General features: G+C 39.1%; 1 protein-coding gene across 1 annotated transcript in view; it reads left to right on the top strand.

Moving 5' to 3' along the window:
* The window catches only part of PDE11A (phosphodiesterase 11A), a 211,879-nt gene that overhangs the window by 114,992 nt on the left and 77,752 nt on the right, over positions 1 to 19,135 (top strand). Inside the window, exons 6-10 of the mRNA XM_073305996.1 lie at positions 3,070 to 3,205; positions 7,159 to 7,234; positions 8,730 to 8,797; positions 10,035 to 10,127; positions 16,699 to 16,749. Of these exons, the coding sequence (XP_073162097.1) occupies positions 3,070 to 3,205; positions 7,159 to 7,234; positions 8,730 to 8,797; positions 10,035 to 10,127; positions 16,699 to 16,749 (424 nt within the window). The remainder of the gene's footprint in view (positions 1 to 3,069; positions 3,206 to 7,158; positions 7,235 to 8,729; positions 8,798 to 10,034; positions 10,128 to 16,698; positions 16,750 to 19,135) is intronic.

Raw genomic sequence — 19,135 nt, 5'->3', positions numbered from 1 at the left:
GGCCCAAAACTGGACACAGTACTCCAGATGAGGCCTCACCAATGTCGAATAAAGGGGAACGACCACGTGCCTCGAACTGCTGGCAATGCCCCTACTAATACATCCCAAAATGCCATTGGCCTCCTTGGCAACAGCGGCACACTGTTGACTCATATCCAGCTTCTCGTCCACTGTAACCCCTAGGTCCTTTTCTGCAGAACTGCTGCCTAGCCATTCGGTCCCTAGTCTGTAGCGGTGCATGGGATTCTTCCGTCCTAAGTGCAGGACTCTGCATTTGTCCTTGTTGAACCTCATCAGATTTCTTTTGGCCCAATCCTTTAATTTGTCTAGGTTCCTCTGTATCATATCCCTACCTTCCAGCGTATCTACCTCTCTTCCCAGTTTCGTGTCATCTGCAAACTTGCTGAGGGTGCAATCCACACCATCCTCCAGATCATTAATGAAGATATTGAACAAAACCGGCCCAAGGACCGACCCTTGGGGCACTCCACTTGATACCGGCTGCCAACTAGACATGGAGCCATTGATCACTACCCGTTGAGCCTGACAATCTAGCCAGCTTTCTATCCACCTTATCGTCCATTCAACCAGCCCATACTTCTTTAACTTACTGGCAAGAATACTGTGGGAGACGGTGTCAAAAGCTTTGCTAAAGTCAAGGAACAACACGTCCACTGCTTTCCCCTCATCCACAGAGCCAATTATCTCGTCATAGAAGGCAATTAGATTAGTCAGGCATGACTTGCTCTTGGTGAATCCATGCTGACTGTTCCTGATCACTTTCCTCTCCTCTAAGCGCTTCAGAATTGATTCCTTGAGGACCTGCTCCATGATTTTTCCAGGGACTGAGGTGAGGCTGACTGGCCTGTAGTTCCCAGGATCCTCCTTCTTCCCTTTTTTAAAGATGGGCACTGCATTAGCCTTTTTCCAGTCATCCAGTACCTCCCCCGATCGCCATGAGTTTTCAAAGATAATGGCCAATGGCTCTGCAATCACATCTGCCAACTCCTTTAGCACTCTCAGATGCAGCGCATCCGGCCCCATGGACTTGTGCTCGTCTAGCTTTTCTAAATAGTCCCGAACCACTTCTTTCTTCACAGAGGGCTGGTCATCTCCTCCCCATGCTGTGCTGCCCAGTGCAGCAGTCTGGGAGCTGACCTTGTTTGTGAAGACAGAGGCAAAAAAAGCATTGAGTACATTAGCTTTTTCCACATCCTCTGTCACTAGGTTGCCTCCCTCATTCAGTAAGGGGCCCACACTTTCCTTGACTTTCTTCTTGTTGCTAACGTACCTGAAGAAAACCTTCTTGTTACTCTTAACATCTCTTGCTAGCTTCAACTCCAGGTGTGATTTGGCCTTTCTGATTGCCCGAGCAATATTTTTATACTCTTCCCTGGTCATTTGTCCAATCTTCTACTTCTTGTAAGCTTCTTTTTTGTGTTTAAGATCAGCAAGGATTTCACTGTTAAGCCAAGCTGGTCGCCCGCCATATTTACTATTCTTTCTACACATCGGGATGGTTTGTCCCTGTAACCTCAATAAGGATTCTTTAAAATACAGCCAGCTCTCCTGGACTCCTTTCCTCCTCATGTTATTCTCCCAGGGTATCCTGCCCATCAGATCCCTGTGGTTGTCAAAGTCTGCTTTTCTGAAGTCCAGGGTCTGTATTCTGTTGCTCTCCTTTCTTCCCTGTGTCAGGATCCTGAACTCGACCATCTCATGGTCACTGCCTCCCAGGTTCCCATCCGCATTTGCTTCCCAGAACACTTCTGCTGGCAATTTGCTTCCCAGAACTGCTGGCAATTCCCAATTTCCCAATTCCCAACTTCCCAATTCTGCTGGCAATTTGCTTCCCAGAACACTTTTGTTCTGGGAAAATATCCATTTAAAAGAGAAAAGAGATACACTTGACGCTTCCCAGGATTGAGCCTTTAGTATTTTCCTGGGACTGAGGCTATGCACATTTCTCCTTTCTCTGAGCTTTGACACATATTTTACAATACTAGGTGAAGTGAAATTAAGTCAATGTTGTAATAATTAAAAAAATCTTTAGTGATAGATTTCTGGTTATTACATTAGCTTGCAATATTTGTCTTGATGGGGGAAAATAGTTGATTAATTTCTTGAAAAAACTGACATTCGCATTCTTAGCTATATATTGTTTTATTTGTAATATTGTAGTTGATCCAGATTTCTGTTTCTATTTGGAATCACATTAATAGTTCTCTTCATGGAGTAAAGGGATCCAGAAAACTAAGAAATACGAGGACCAAGATTTTCAGGAGTGACTAGTGATTTTTGGGTGCCTTGAAGGGGCCTGATTTTCAGGGGGCTTTACTCAGCACTTGCTGAAAACCCCTTAAACCCGTTTAAGATTTTTCAGGTTGGGTAACAAAAAGTGATGCGCCTAAACTACTGGTTGTTTTTTAAAGCCTCATCCAGAGTGTTTAATAAATTCACAATTTCTGATAACCAGCGACTTGATCCTGCAACCCTCTCACTCGCATGAACGGTACTTACATGAGTAATCCTGTTGAAGACACTGGGTGAAATCCTGGCTTTATGGAAGTCAATGGTAGTTTTGCCATTGACTTCACTGGGGCAAGGATTTTACCCAGTGAGAGTATTCATGCAAGTGATGGTTTCTGGAATTAGAAAAGGGCTTATGGGAGAGGGCCCTGGTATAACAGCTCTTTCACCATGATCAAGACTAGGAGCTTGTCTAAACAAACACTTCAGCTTATGGCAAGAGGGGATTCAAAGCAGGGTAGATCAAGGTGCATGAGGGAACTTTGAGCGTTTGGTAGCAGAGTGCACATGATCACTTAGTGTGGGATAGGTTAATGTGATAGACTCAAACCCAGTTTGGTGCGAACTAAGTGTTAATTTAGTTAAGTCCAGAGATTTCTGAGATAGATGTTCTGATAGTTGCCTATTATTCTGTGGCGGATGTCATTTAGCAGTTTGTTATGGCTATAGATAATTCTGATGTTAAAATGACTATACATGGTGGGCTTTCAAGCAACATTGATTGTATTCTTTTCTTCCCTTGCTGTGCCTTTGTGATAGTTTCAAAGACAGTATGGAGAAATCATCATCTTATTCTGACTGGCTAATAAATAATAGCATTGCTGAGCTAGTAGCTTCCACGGGTCTTCCAGTGAACATCAGTGATGCATATCAGGATCCTCGCTTTGATGCTGAAGTAAGATTTCTTAAAAATGTAAATATACTGTCATATTTTTGCAGTTCAGAATAATAAAAGTCAAGCAAGTCCAAATGAATATAAAAACATAAGAACATTTGTTCCACATTATTTTTTTCTGTCCGGTATGTCCTCTATTTGTCCTAGCAGCAGCAGCAGCATGGCTTGAAGCAATAATCACTTGTGACAGAAAGATAGCAAAGGCAGTTTTATCTTGGGATACAGCAGTGTTCCTCCTTATACATATAGGCAATTATTTAACCTATTTATGCCTCATTTTTCCAATCAGTAACCTGGGGATAATGATGCCTTCCTTTAGGAAGTGCTTTGAGATTTACAAAAGCTAATTATTGTTGAAAATTCTACCACTGATAGTTCTTTATGTTCCCCATTAAGCAGATTCATAGCTGGCAGTTATCAGAGATATTGGGACTATACGCTGAATGTAAACAGGAGCTGCAATAATATGATCTCAAAAGACAAACGGGTTTTGTGGTCCTACTTAACAAACCAAAATGTTATTCCAGTATGTTTTTACAAATAAAATATAAACGCTGGGCTAATTTTTTCCTCTTAGAAACTTGCATGCAACTTCCAGTGACGCCAATGGGAGTTGTATGCACAAATCCTAGAGAACAGTTTCATCTGCTGGGGTTGGGGAACAGGCAGCAAGCACCACTTTTGACAGATATTGTCATCACTGGGTTACTTTCCTAAGTTTGACAGGACCTAAGAACCAACCTGTCCCCTGAATGGATTATTTCTGCTTACTGGACTGGGAATCCTAGGAGTTTTGGCTCACAGAGTTTCACAATGATCAAACCGTCCTTTCTGGGCAGACAGGTGTTTTTGTCCCACTATGGAGTTGATGGGGGTTTGGCCCACAAACTCTCCTGAGAGCCCACAGAGATGAGGGCCATCCAAACAGTGATCTTGGGCTTCTGCACTACTTCCCAGCCCCATTGGCCTAAGCAGAGCAGTGTTTCTACAGGAGCTGTTCTGATGCTCTCAAACCTCATTCAGTGGTGTTGGAACTGACATAAATAGATGCCTGTGGGGTGGGGATTAATTAATGCTAAGACCCCTAATGAAACTGGTAGTGGGAATAGCAGCTTACCTCCTGGCCTGGTCAAAGGCCAGTCCCTGCAAAGCACCCACAGAGGCCAAGAGGGTCAGTGCTTCCCACTTCTGCTCTATCCCACTCAGACTAGCTGCTTTTTGCATGCTTTCGCTGGCAGAGAAGAGGAAAGGCATTATGTGTGTGCAGATTTGTTTCTGAGGACCAAGTCCTGTCAGTACTGGGGAAGGGGGATAAGCCCCTGCCCATCCCTTGGGAACAATAAGCCATCAATTCCATGGCCCTAATTTTTCCAGAGATGCTGAACACCTACAATTCTAATGGAAGTCAGTGGGAGCTGCAAGTGCTGAGTATCTCTGAAAATCAGGCCTCCGTTTCCACAACTCACAAATCATAACTCAGTTTCCAGTCCACATAGGGAATGCTTCAGCTCGGAGTTTTCTTGTTATTGGTTGAGTTGCAATATAGAAAATCCTTTTCTGGTATATACTCACATAGGGTTCTGACAATGTCAGATTTGGAATATTTCAAGTTATCATTCCAGTCTCAGCTTGAAATTTAAACAACTGGGTCACAGGGAGCTATGGACAGAGGGGCAAATTCCACCCTGAATTGTATCCCTTACAACACCATTACTTTAGTGAACTTGCCTTGGGGCTGGGCAATGGGTTTACAGTAAGCCAGTGCACAATTCTAGCCAGTGAGCCTATTAAACTACATTACTACAATGAGCACACTTTCAAAGCACCTTCCATTTTGATGGTTTCCATTGGTTTCAGTGGTACTCCTCATTTTGTGTATAGTGAAGAGCTCTCAAACCAGCAGAATCTGTCAAAACAGAAAAGTACTTAGAGTGTGCACCCACTGCACTAGTTTATGGGGAAATTATGCTATTCAGAATTTCAGAAAGTACAATTAATGCTTGGCAAATATTTCCTGTCAAAGAGAGATGCTGAAGTAAAACATGTCATCATATCATTGACATGTCTGCAGTCATATTTTTAATATGCCATGTTCTGATTAATAATGCAGCCATCTCATATTTGTTTCAAACTTACTTAAAGTCTATGCCAGTAAGAGATACTGACTAACATATAGGAAAAGAATCATGCAAATTACCAGATATAAAGGGCAATAATTATTTTCTGTTGGTATGTGTCATAAAAATTTAATTCACAATGCCAGTTGTTATAAACAATGATTTCTGGAGACTATCAAGTATATTAAAAAAAAAGGACACCATTACTCCTTATTACTAAAATAAAACATGCCTTTGTATTTGTAATCACGTTCTATTGTTCTGTCTCTACTACTGTTACAAAAACTCTCTTTCCTCCACACTAATTTTTATTTTTAAATGAAATTCTGATGCTTCATTGTCAAATTACTTTCACTGAACATTTAGTACTGAGGTATTTTCATTAAGCTTATTTTAAGATCTACATCAAGATCTGCAAAAACTCAGACAGGGTTTTTGAGAGGGTTTGGAAATGCTGCTGGTGATCTGAGTTCAGTGCGTTGCACATATTCCTTCTTCCGCTTAAGTATAATTACCCATTTCTTCACAGAAGAGCCATAAGACTAATAGGGCTATGTCCTATCATAGATTTTATATGGGACTCCCCATTGATTTCAATCAGGAGTTCCATATATGTATCGATGGCAAGATAGGACTCTAATAGTAAACTGAATTGCTTCACACTCTTCCAGGTGGCAGTTCCCTGAAGTCCTCAGTTGGATGTCATTATAGAATTAGTATACAGCTGCTCACATTGCAGCCTTTGGAACTGCAGCATCTGAGAAGGCATCTGTTCCCAGTACATTGCTTCCTTACAGAATTGTAACCTTTGCTCCTCAAACTCCTCTTATTTGTAGTCTGTCACCATTTTCCCTGTTGTGGGTTTTACAATAGTACCAGCAGCACCTCCTGATCTCTACCTTTGGCTGGGAGCTACAGCCACTCTCAGCCCACCCTGTTCGCCCCCTTCAACCTCTCTTCAGAGTTTGAAGAATCACTTGCCTCCCTTGGGACATCTTGCTGCACTAATGCCAAAGAACAACACAGAAAATGGAGAATCCATGGCATTAAAAGTACATTGCAAAGCTTCATATCACAGTATATTACCTCTAAACAAGCGGGGAGGCAAAAGGTCTTTTCTGAATTACAGGTGACATCTACATAGGAAATCCCACCTCCTAATTTTTGATCACAGCCCTCAGTTCTTCCTGAAACTTTCCATCTTCTCCGACCCAATTTCCAGCTCACTTCTTGCCTTACCTTTGCAAATCTTAAACTATATGTCCCCTCTCTTGCTTATTGGCTGTTTTTGAAACCCAACATCAGAGTAACCCTTCGGGAAGAGCACCACACCTCTCTTCTGAACCCATTTGGCAAGTGATTCATATTCCCTTTCCTAAGCCACCAATATATTTGACCCATGAGTGATTTCCTCTTGGTATAACCCTTCCTTGAAACTGTTGTATTCAGCTATTATCCAAATGACTGGGCATTATACTAATTACGTTTAGTCCTTAGTTCAAATCAAGAACCAAACATTGTAAGCTCTCTGAGGCAAGCACTGTGTTTTTATATATGTTAATACAGTTTCTAATACAGGCCCTGATTCAGCCAATACTTTGGGCCAAGTCCTGCTTGCTTTACTCATGCAAGTAATCCTACTATAGATTAGGCATCAATAGGAGTTTTGCCTGAATAAGGCCTGCAGGATTTGACCCATGTGGAATTAAACTAATTTGTAACTATGAACTTGTTGAAGTCCTCCTTGATGTTACTATCAGCGGGACATCAGAGGACTATAATTAGCTTACCCACATACTGTACTGATGGCTAAAGTTCTCATTTTTTACATCCTAGGCTGACCAGTTTTCTGGCTTTCACATAAGGTCTGTTCTTTGTGTTCCTATATGGAATAGCAACCACCAGATAATTGGTAAGATATGTCATATAACTAAGTTCAGCATTATTGTGCTCATATGAATTTACTTCTGTTTTTTTAATTGTGTTCCTTTTTCTTCTGTTTCCCAGCTGAATATGGTTAAGCAGTTACGATACCAAGGAGGCATACTCAGTATCCAAAAAGAAACATTTTTTGACTTGGATACTGTATGGACTGTTTTTCAGCTTTCATATTGCTTCATTGTTATATTATTTGAAATAATAATCCCTTTGTTAACACTTCAAGGTGAAAGAGATGAAAACTGATCGGTTCCTTCAACAATTTTCATGAAAACTTTTGGATCATTATTGCGCTGCTGGCGCTACCCATAAGCAGACTCAGCAATTGTTTAGTGCCCCCAGCAGCTCAAGGGGCTCCCCTATTTGCTGTTTTAGTATCTTTTGGGGGGGGAGAATAGTCCTGCTTAGGGCCCCAAATGGGCTAACACCGCCTCTGCCATATTGAGAAATCATTCAAGGGCCTCCGTTTTGTGTGCACAGTTCGGGCAATTGTTGGTCTGATCCTGAAAGGTGCTCCATGGAGTCTATAAGGATTAGACAAAAAATTACCTGATTCTTTTCACACAAGAAGGGAGGCCCTCTAAAATTATGGGGCTATAAATTATCACAGCTCAGTTGAAGTCAATGCAGCGATGACCGTTTACAGCAGCTGAGGATCTGGCCCATGGCCCCATATGTTATGGGAGGTAATCAAATAGAGTTGAGAGTGGTAAGTACGTTGCAGATGTGATGTGCACTCATCACATCACAGGACCAGGCTTTGTCTGCTTAACTAACCAATACAAACATAGTAATTGTGCCTTTTAAAACCTGTGGTTCATGATGTTTGTTGCATAGAAAGAGGCAAAAGAGAAATTCACTGATACATTTTACAATATTTTGTAAGGGCTATAAGTAAGTAGAAAGAATAGTCTTTCACAAAGGAATTCAGTATTGACTTATGTAGAGCCACCAGCTTTGAATAGTTTTTCCCTACAAGTTGCTTGATAGAATTGGGTATTTATTGACTCAGCAAATGGTTAGGCCAGTTTTGGGGGGAAAGAGACTCGTATATATAGGTCATTGTAAATTAGCTAGGAGTTAAGAATGAAGGCACTGATTCAGCAAGTGACATAGGCATGTGCCCTGAAATCTTTGGGACTACTTATGTGCCTAAAGGTTATCAAATACTTAAGTACATTGCTAAATCAGGGTCTTAATCTCTCACACAAAGCATTGAGTAATACGATGTAGACTGCCAATATTATACTTGCACAACAGACAAAAAACAGCTAACAGTAGTAAACTGAATCACGTCATCAAAACAAACAATGAGACTTTCAGACATTACTATTTGCTTACTATTTTTAATAATAAATGATTTGGAGTTTTGCTTTACAGTTGGAAAAAAAATTGTAATTAGTAATGAACAGAATTTCTGCATTATGAATTAATATGCATTAAAAGCTTTGTCTTTTAACTTTTTAAAGGGGTAGCTCAAGTGTTGAACAGGCTTGATGGGAAACCTTTTGATGATGCTGATCAGCGATTATTTGAGGTAAGATGTACTTAACTTTGCAACAATTCTGTACTCTGCCAGTATAAAATCTATATTTCCCGGTACTGAGTGTTGTTTAAGCCTAACTTGCAAGGAAAAGGCTTGCATTGTCTATATTCCTTATCAGCAGATTCTTCATTGATATATTTGGATTCTAGCTTATTATAAGTGACAGCTGTTTGAGAGATGCCACCACTCCATGCCCTGTTTCATCTTTCTCACCATTAATTGACAAACAGAAAAAAGATCTTATTCTGACCCTGATCTGCAATGGAATAGGATAAAACTAGAGATAGATTCCGAGCTACAAAGTTGGAATCCTGATATGAATTTCTCCAAAAATTGGGGAGTTCAGACATGGGGTTTGGCACATCTATGAACAAAAAATAAATAAGAAGAAGGATTAAAAACCATTGTTACCTGATTGTATTTAAATTGGATAATTATTTAACTATCCTCTCTAGCATCTCTCAGATCTAGTTTCTTTGTTTCTTATACGTAGCAATTGTAACTTTTCACTATTGGAGTGCCATGGATAAGTGTTTTGGTATGTTTGTGGCCAAATTCAGAGGGGATATAATGTATGTGTGTGTATTGCTGTAGCATTCAGATGCTCCATTCAGGACCAGAGTCCCGTTGCACTTTGACCTATACAAAGACACAAGACAACATGGCTTGTTACATGTATGTAGGTTTTTTGATCACACAATTACTTAAACATACTAGATTAGCTTTCTGTATTTTTTTTAATGTGGGATAATATTTTATGGAAATAGCACCCAAAAGTACTTTGTCAGTCTTCCCGTCCCTATTCAATACTGGGAGGGATGACAAACATGGCATATATGGTTTTGCACACCATATATGGTTATATATTGAATGTTTGTCAAATCTTGGTCCAGTTGGCAAGACTCCAAGTAAGAGTGAAATTTGGCCTATATTATGTCAAGAGATTACTCATTTTAGCTTGAGAAATAGGCCAGGTGTTTATATTTGGTGCTCCTCATGTAAAGCAGGCTGTTTTGAAATTACAGTTACCTAAACAGATTCTTCTCATAATTATTTATTTAATAGAACAGCTTTACTGACCTGTATTCTCCAGCTAGTATGCCCTTACTAAATACAATTATTTCCATAATGTACCTGTTTTCTAGTTTACTCCTCATCCTATTGTTTCAAACATCTAAAACAGCATTCATCTTTGTGTTGGTATTTTAAATGAATTCTTTCTTGTTAGGCTTTTGTTATTTTTTGTGGCCTGGGCATCAACAACACAATAATGTATGACCAAGTGAAGAAATCTTGGGCAAAGCAATCTGTGGCTCTTGATGTAAGTATATGATCAAAGTATTTAATCACTCTCTGTAAATCATTTTTGTCATAAACATATCATACATAAAAGGTCATTCTGCTGCAGAATTTATCACAGTGAACTTTGTAGTTAGCCTCATTTTCTAAATACAGTATACAGTTCTGTCTGCTTAGAATTCTCATTTCAGTAAAATAACATTGAAGAGGAGATTATGTGGGGTACATTTATTATAATGAACCTAATCTTCAGTTTGTTTAAATGAGTGTTGCTCAAGAGGATGTCCCAGTTGCAATGTACATATACCAGCTAAGTATTGAGCTGATAATGGCATACAGTTGTGTTGTGATTCACAGAAGTAAAAAAGGATGTGGTCCCAGGTCTGAGGAGCTTACCGTCTAAATCAGACAAACCCAGGAAATGGTGTTAAAGGAAGGGGGAGAGAAAGGAGAAAACATTTTAAAAAATAATAAAAGTAATGAGAGTCATGTTATGTTGTGAATGAAGCCTATATATTCCCATCCAGCAAGGAGAGAAATAAATAGCACCAAAGTAGCAGTCACCTGTAGGAAGTAAGGTGAAAAAAAGTGAGTTTTGAACAGGGATTTGAAAAGAGAGAGTGAAGATCCTTGGGACACTGGAAAAGGGACGTTAAGTATACACGTGGGGTGGAGGGTGGGGGGGAAATGTCAGGATTTCTTTGTTTTACTTCCAGTCCACAGTTGGATCAGAAGAGTGCAGTTCCTGAAAATTTGTAGAACTTGATATATCACCTAATCGTGGGTGGTTTTTTGTTTTTAAACTTATTGTATGTAATGAAAGAGGCAGAGCAACTAGGGAAAATTCTGAAGGGAAGAGCTGAGGTGTCATATGTATCATTAGTATTTTTAGCTTCATGAGGCAAAATCTGTAGAAATCTTTCTTTCATAGTTATATCCATTATTGGAATAAAGTGAGGGCCTGCCAGAGCTGAGGTCTGGTACTTCAAGGAAACCGTATTTTCTCTGCTAAAAGTCAAGGCTAACCGATCATGAAAACTCTCTCTAGTTCCGCTACTTGGATTCCAACACTGCATGTTACAGTATCTCATAACACAACTGCCTTTAACGAGTGAGGGGGCCAGAGCGCTATCACAGAACTTTGCAAGTTTCAGACCAGTCAACCTAAAATTGTGGAAAAGGTGTCTCTTTCTTTTCTTGTCCATTACTTCTCATAAAAAGACACTCTTATGGAAAAGTCCATACCCATGCTAGGCTGAGAGCTCGCATGAGGATGAATAGCATGGGCAGTGGTAGCTGGCGGCACAGTTTAGCCATGCCAAGTACCTACCCTGTTTCCAGGCACATTTATTCTCAGCCCACACCTAGCTCATCTGCATTGCCACTGCTCATGCTACTGTGGCTACATTGTAATTTGCACTTGTACTAGCTCGATGAGAGCTAGTATGAGCACGTGTACGCAAGCTGGGAATCACACCCCTAGCTCACAGTGTAGACATAGCTTTAGAATGATTAAGGATAAAACCATCAAGGTACTGTAGAAATTAATCTAAAGTCTATAGCATTTCAAAAAGAATTATGTCCTCTTCGTAGTCTTTTTAGAAACATTCTGTGGAATTCTATAGCAGAATACAATTCTTTATTAAATTCTATATGATGGTTAAACCCTACTCCCCCCAAAAAACAAACAAACCACTATTGAAGACTACCATTCTCTATTAAATTCTGTGGATTTTAAGAGTAGGGCTGTCAATTAATTGCAGTTAATTCACACGATTAATTGCACTGTTAAACAATAGAATATCAATTGAAATTTATTAAATATTTTTGGATGTTTTTCTACATTTTCAAATATATTGATTTCTATTACAACTCAGAATACAAAGTGTACAGTGCTCACTTTATATTATTATTTTTGATGACAAATATTTGCACTGTAAAAATGATATAGTATTTTTCAATTCACCTCATACAAGTACTGTAGTACAATCTCTTTATTGTGAAAGTGTAACTTACAAATGTAGATTTTTTTTGTTACCTAACTGCACTCAAAAACAAAAACAATATAAAACTTTAGAGCCTACAAGTCCATTCTGTCCTACTTCTTGTTCAGCCAATCGCTCAGACAAACAAGTTTGGTTACAATTTGCAGGAGATAATGCTGCCTGCTTCTTGTTTGCAATGTCACCTGAAAGTGAGAACAGGCATTTGCATGGCACTTTTGTAGCTGTTGTCACAAGATATTTATATGCCAGATGCGCTAAAGATTCATATGTCCCTTCATGCTTCAACCACCATTTCAGAGGACATACATCCATGCTGATGACCGGTTCTGCTTGGTAATGATCCAAAGCAGAGCAGACCCGATGCATGTTCATTTTCATCATCTGAGTCAGATGCCACCAGCAAAAGGTTGATTTTCTTTTTTGGTGTTTTGGGTTTTTTTACAGTGCAAATATTTGTAATCAAAATAAATATAAAGTGAGCACTGTACACTTTGTATTCTGTGTTCTAACTGAAATCAATATATTTGAAAATGTAGAGAACATCAAAAAATATTTAAATAAATGGTATTCTATTATTGTTTAACTGTGTGATTAATTACGTGATTAATTGTGATTAATTTTTTTAATTGCGTGATTAATCGCGATTAATTTTTTTAAAACACTTGACAGCTCAATATAAGAGTAATTATGTAAAAAGTCTACCACGAACTGCACACATTGGCTTCTTTCACAAAGAAACAAAGCTTTAAAGCTGGTCATATAGACGTCCTCTGCTGCTCCTAAAGCTATGAATGCAGTGTTGGGGTAGCTGTGTGTCTATTTGACATTCAGAATGACAGCACTATAAATGAGGATTACTTTTTAAATGTTCCTGCTGTTTTTAAGACACTTCTTAAAAATTGGATGATATAGTTATGATGTAATCAGAAGCCTATATAGTTTTCTAGCACAATGTAGATCTGATTCAATTACAGCTATGAAATAGAAAGAACTCTTTTTTTATGAGGGTCTGATGAATTTTTGTCCTTTCCATTAAATATAATTTAAAATATACATACCTAGTATAGTCTTACAAATTGAAGGCTTTACAACTTTGCTTTTTACAGATGATGTCATGCTGCGGTTCCTTCCCCCTACATTTCAAAGTGGTGTAAAGAGGTTTTAGGCATGAGACTCACACTAAAGTCAAAATCACACTTCTTTGAAAAAGATAAAGACTTTTAAAAGGGCTTTAGTTACTATACTGCAAAACAGGGTCTCTAAAATTCCTAGATTTATTGTTTTATTAGAGAAATGGGTGAAATTGAAGATCAAATAAGTCAGTGAAAGTGGTATAAATCATCAAATTAAGTTTGCCGGGGAAGACTGTATCTTTTTTTATGTGTCTTATACATAAGACACATATATGTATATATATTTGTACATATATATTTATAAAAATACACCCACATTATACATGAAGATAATATTTTTCTTGGGTTTCAAGAAATCTGTAATCCACTTGAACTTCTCATTCTTGGTTCACACAATTACCAGTAGCCCTTGTTAAAAACACAGTTTATTTATTACCTGTATGGTTTCCTCTCTTTCTTCTTATGTGAATCTATGATAGCTTAGTTCCATATTTTTTAATGGGTACATGCAAACTCCCCCTAGTATTTGAAGGTCATATTTTTTGTCAGGAGAAAAGTAATTTCCCCTAGATTTGCAGTAATGTCTTGGAGTTCCTCACATGACCTCAACTTCATGATGATGTGGATTCTGAATGTACTTATCCCTTGAATAGGGAAATACACTAATTTTATATAAACATAGGTGTTGATCCAAAAAAGTGCTTCAGCATATGCTCAAATGTAGTCATGTAAGTACTCCCATTGGTTTAAAAGCATTTAGCATTAAGCACACACTTAAATGTGGACTAGCTCATTAAGAATAGCAGGTGGGAACTTGATCTGAATAAGTCATAAACCCCTGAACTCTTATGAAAATGGCACAAGCTATTTTTTGTTCTGGAGATATTATCTGTGTCACTATGGTCTCAGTCCACAGCACAATCCAAAGCATTTAAGTGTGTGCTTAATGCTAAATCCTTTGAAACCAATGGGAGTACTTACATTTGAGCATATGCTGAAGCACTTTTGGATCAACACCTATGTTTGTATAAAGACTTGAGATTTAAGAGGCAAAGTGTAAACCCTCTTTCCTTAGGGCTGTTGTGGGACTCAATAGTCTTTACAATTACAGTAATTATTAACTATTTGCAAGACCTCACAAACCCCAACTTTTTCACATAGAATCACATCTTGGACTGAATTCTCTTCCATGAGAAGAAAATCAAATCATGGCAAATATTAAACTGAGCAGGTACAAAGCAAGGAAGGTTTAGGTGGGAAATGGCTATTCGTTATTTTATCTAAGAAAACAGAATTGCTTGGTTATAAAATACAACTACTCTCTTGGACATTCTATAAAGATTAATCACCATGTGGTGTGGATGTTGATTATAGGTATGATGAATGGCTATCATAATTCAATGAACCCTTATTCTTTCTTTAAATGAGAAACTACCCACGATAGTACCTGGGTGAGATGAGTGCAAAAAATACAGAACAAAAAGAAGCTAGTAACTCTCTATTGAAGGACAAAGAATCCTTTTCTCAACAATGGAAATACTTTATTAATATTTACATATGTTTACTGATCTAGCTATATCTGCAATAACCGAGTGGCATTTCAAATTGACATTAATACCAGATTTAAGAGAAGTCAGTTTGATACAGACTATATTGGGATTCATAGATACTGCTATTTACATGGAGCTCTCATAACACTGGTTAAGAAACGGAAAACAAAAGATGGAATAAATTATTAGTTTTCAATATGGCAGAAGATTAACAATGGAATGCCTTAAGGTTTCCTTCCCAGATTGTTGGGGGCTTGACTTGATGACACTGGAGATCCCTTCCAGTCCTATGTGCCTAGTATATTTATTAAAGATATGGGAAAGGGTGTGAACAGCAGGATAGCAAAGTTTGCAGATAAAAAAATTAATTTGGAATAATCAAGACTAGATAAGAGAGAAAATTCAGAAGGACTTAACAAATCTCGCTAAATGAGCAGGACTGTGATAGAAGAAATTCAGTGTTGACCATTACAAGCTAATACACTTCAGAAGGAATAATTTGAACTAATCATTCATATTGCTGGATTTTAAATTAACAGTAACCAGTCAGGAAAGAGACCTGGGTATTGTTGTAGACAACTAAATTAAAAACTCTGCTAAATGTGCTGCAGTAGCCCAAAAAGCTAATAAAATGTTAGGCTGAATAATGAATAGGTTAAAAAGAAAAACCCAAAATATTATGACATTATTTAAATCTTTGTTATGCCCTCACTTAGAATTGTGTGTACAGTTCTGGTCACCTTTTTTGAAAGAGATATAATGGAAATAGAAGGGATTCAGAGACAGGCAATCCAAGTTATTAGAAATATAGAGAGATTAATAGGATGAGACCCAAAAAATTGATACTGTTTGGAGCTGGGCGTTATAATATAAGCTAAGAACAGGATAAATGGTATGCAGCAGGTACTTTGGGTGCTGCTATTTACCTTTTCTCATAAGACAACAGGACATTCAATAATAACTAAAGGGCAAAAATTGTAAAACTGAGATAAAAAATACATTTTACACAACTCACAATTAACGGATGGAACTCAATGTCACAGGCCAAGAGATTAACAGGTTTCAAAAAAGAGAATAGACATTTATATGGATAATAAAAACACCCACAATTTATATTAAATACATACAACTATTTTTTAAAAATAATGGATATAAATCTGAGTGCTTCATAACATAAACCAACCAGCCACCAGTTGTGTGGGTTAGAAAGAAATTTTCTCTATGGGAATACATAGATGCTGCAGAGTTTTCCTGTGTGCCTGCTCCACACTTGCTCATCCTATGCAGAGTGGAACTTAGGTGGTTCCAGGGCACAGAGAGCCTTCTGCAGCGTCTGGATTGCTTGGTGAATATTTCCCTTAGATAAGGATACATTTTACTCCAGGTACGTACATGCATATTCATATATGTCTCAAAGCTGTGGCCCATCCCTTACATACCAGCATGCTATTTATGGAAGTACTCATTTCTAGAGCACCATATTTAAGGGAATGAGAGCTATAGGTTAGAAATGATAATTAGCTAGCAGTGAGATACCTTTAGAAAGGACATATAAGCTCAACAGTTTTCATGAGTATCATTACTTCGAAATCAAAGTACAAATAACCATGGACTTTTTCTCTTTTAATTGCAGTATTTCAAGACAACTATAATTATGCCTATTATTTAATATTACACTACTTATTGTGTATGGCTTCCGATAAAATTATTTGGACTGTAAATGCGAGATGTATACCTGAGAACCTGCAATTAGTTATATATGCCATAATTCATAGCTAACTGATGCTGCATAAATATTAATAAAACTTGTTTTTAAAGCAGTTTATTAGACAGCATCAAGGAACCCTCTAATTTCTACTTATCTACTGTGAAAAATTGATTTTTTTTCTTTTGTTCTGCATCAGGTGCTGTCCTACCATGCAACATGTTCAAAGGCAGAAGTTGACAAATTTAAGGTAAGGATTTACATTTCCGTTTAGCATACAAAGCAACTGTAAGATAAAATGAATGTAGGTCAGATAAAAAGAAAAACAAAAAAGTCAGTTTTACTTTTATATTCAAAATAGACACAGAGGCCGTTTGTACAAACTGCTAATGGATGGATGAGCGTAGCTCCAAAAGGCTCGTGGTTAAGATAAGTAGTCAAAACTTCAGAATCTGCAGTATCCAACAGTACTTCTAAACCTTTTGAGATTTTCGTATTACTTTCTGGGTGATAGAAATAAGGTATTTTCTGTGCCAACTTTCCATTTTCTTTAGTACAGACAACAAATTTAAATAATGGCATATTTAGAGTGAGGAGGCAGCTAATAATTGTGTGTGCATGCTGAATCCTGCAAGATTATCAGGAGTTAATTTTTTTAAGAAGGGACTGTGGCAGATTCGGTCACAGAGACCCCCTTGGGACTATCACCTGACATGCTGAGATTACCTCTGAGCCCGTTTTCCCTGCCAGCTTGCGACTCCAGAACCCTGTGTTGTTGAGCCAGACATGCAAGCCTGCTGCAACACAGATCCAGGTCTGGTCCACGCCCCCAAAGCTGCAGACTAACTATAAACTGCTCAATAGGTATCCTGTCTCCAATACCCAGTTCCCAATGGATCCAAACCCCAAATAAATCCGTTTTACTCTGTATAAAGCTTATACAGGGTAAACTCATAAATTGTCTGTCCTCTATAACACTGATAGAGAGATGTGTACAGCTATTTGCCCCCCCAGGTATTAATCACTTATTCTGGGTTCATTAATAAACAAAAGTGATTTTATTAAGTATAAAAAGTAGGATTTAAGTGGTTCCAAGTAATAAGAGACAGAGCAAGTCACCAAACAAAATAAAGCAAAAACACGCAAGTCTAAGCCTAATACATTAAAAAACTGTTTACAGGTAAAATCTCACCCTCAGAGATGTTCTGATAAGCTTCTTTCACAGACTAGACTCCTTCCTAGACTGGGTCCAATCCTTTCCCCTGGTACAGTCCTTGTTAGTTCCAGCAGACATCTTAGGTGGAAATTAGGGGTTTTCTCATGACTGGCAGCCTCCTTTGTTCTGTTCCACCCCCTTTTATAGTGGGAATCTTTTGTCTCTCTGGGTCCCCACCCCTCCTTCTACATAGAAAAGTAAAACAGGGCAGAGAACGAGGAACCTCGGCCAATGGGAGCTTTGGGGGAGGTACCCGCAGGTGAGGGCAGCGTGTGGAGCCCTCTGCCCTGCCCTTCCCCAGGGGCCGCAGGGACGTGGTGCCGGCCACTTCCGGGAGTGGTGCAAGGCCAGGGCAGGCAGGCAGCCTGCCTTGAGCCCTGCTGCGCGCCGCTGCCACCCCGGAGCTGCTCCAGGTAAGCAGTGCCGGGCCGGAGCCTGCACCCAGAACCCCTCCTGTACCCCAACTGCCTACCCTGAGCCCCCTGCCGCACCCCTCCTGTATCCCAACCCCCTGCCCTGAGCCCCCTGCCGCACCCCTCCCTGCACCCCAACACCTTGCCCTGAGCCCCCTTGTATACCCCGCACCCCAACCCCTTGCCCTGAGCCCCTTCCTGCACACCGCACCCCCTCCCTCCCACACCCCAACCCCCTGCCCCAGCCCTATATTCATAGCCCTGCATGCAATTTCCCCACCCAGATGTGGCCCTCGAGCCAAAAAGTTTGCCCATCCCTGAGATAAAAGATGGATTCCAGTCTCAGGTGCCATGGTCACATGTCACTGTAAGACCTCATTCTTCATTACCAACCTGCTGGCCCACACCTGTACACAGGAAGGATTGCAAGTAAATAAACCCATTCACAATCAATTGGCCTAGTCAATGGGAGCCATCAAGATTCTAAGCCACCATTAATGGCCCACACTTTGCATAATTACAATAGGACCTCAGAGTTATACTTCATATTTCTAGCTTCAGATACAAGAATGATACATACATACAAATAGGAGGAATATATTCAGTGGGTTATAACCTTTGTTATGATACCTTAACAAGAGACCTTAGGCATAAAGCATATTCCAATTACATCATATTCACACTCATAGGTATATTTCTATAAAACATATGACGTGCAACATCACAGGGTCTACTCTTTAGTTTCTGTCAGCACTCCATGTGTGCAAATAGCTGTCTATGACTGACTGTCATTAGTTGTCTTCTGGAGTGCTTTTCAAGTTATAAATGACACTTCTGGGAGAATACATATTGTCTCCTCTCCTATAGAAAGTGTGTATCAGGCTGATGGGAAGGTTAGATGTGGGCTGTAACATCCATACATTGCTGACACTCAGCTCTGTCTCCATTTCTTCTGACCTGGCTATAACAATGGAATGAATCACTGTCTATTAATTTGTGGCATGGCT

The sequence above is a fragment of the Lepidochelys kempii genome, chromosome 11 (genome assembly GCF_965140285.1).
Source record: "Lepidochelys kempii isolate rLepKem1 chromosome 11, rLepKem1.hap1, whole genome shotgun sequence".
Taxonomy (NCBI): domain Eukaryota; kingdom Metazoa; phylum Chordata; order Testudines; family Cheloniidae; genus Lepidochelys; species Lepidochelys kempii.
This window is presented reverse-complemented; position numbering and strand designations above follow the sequence as displayed.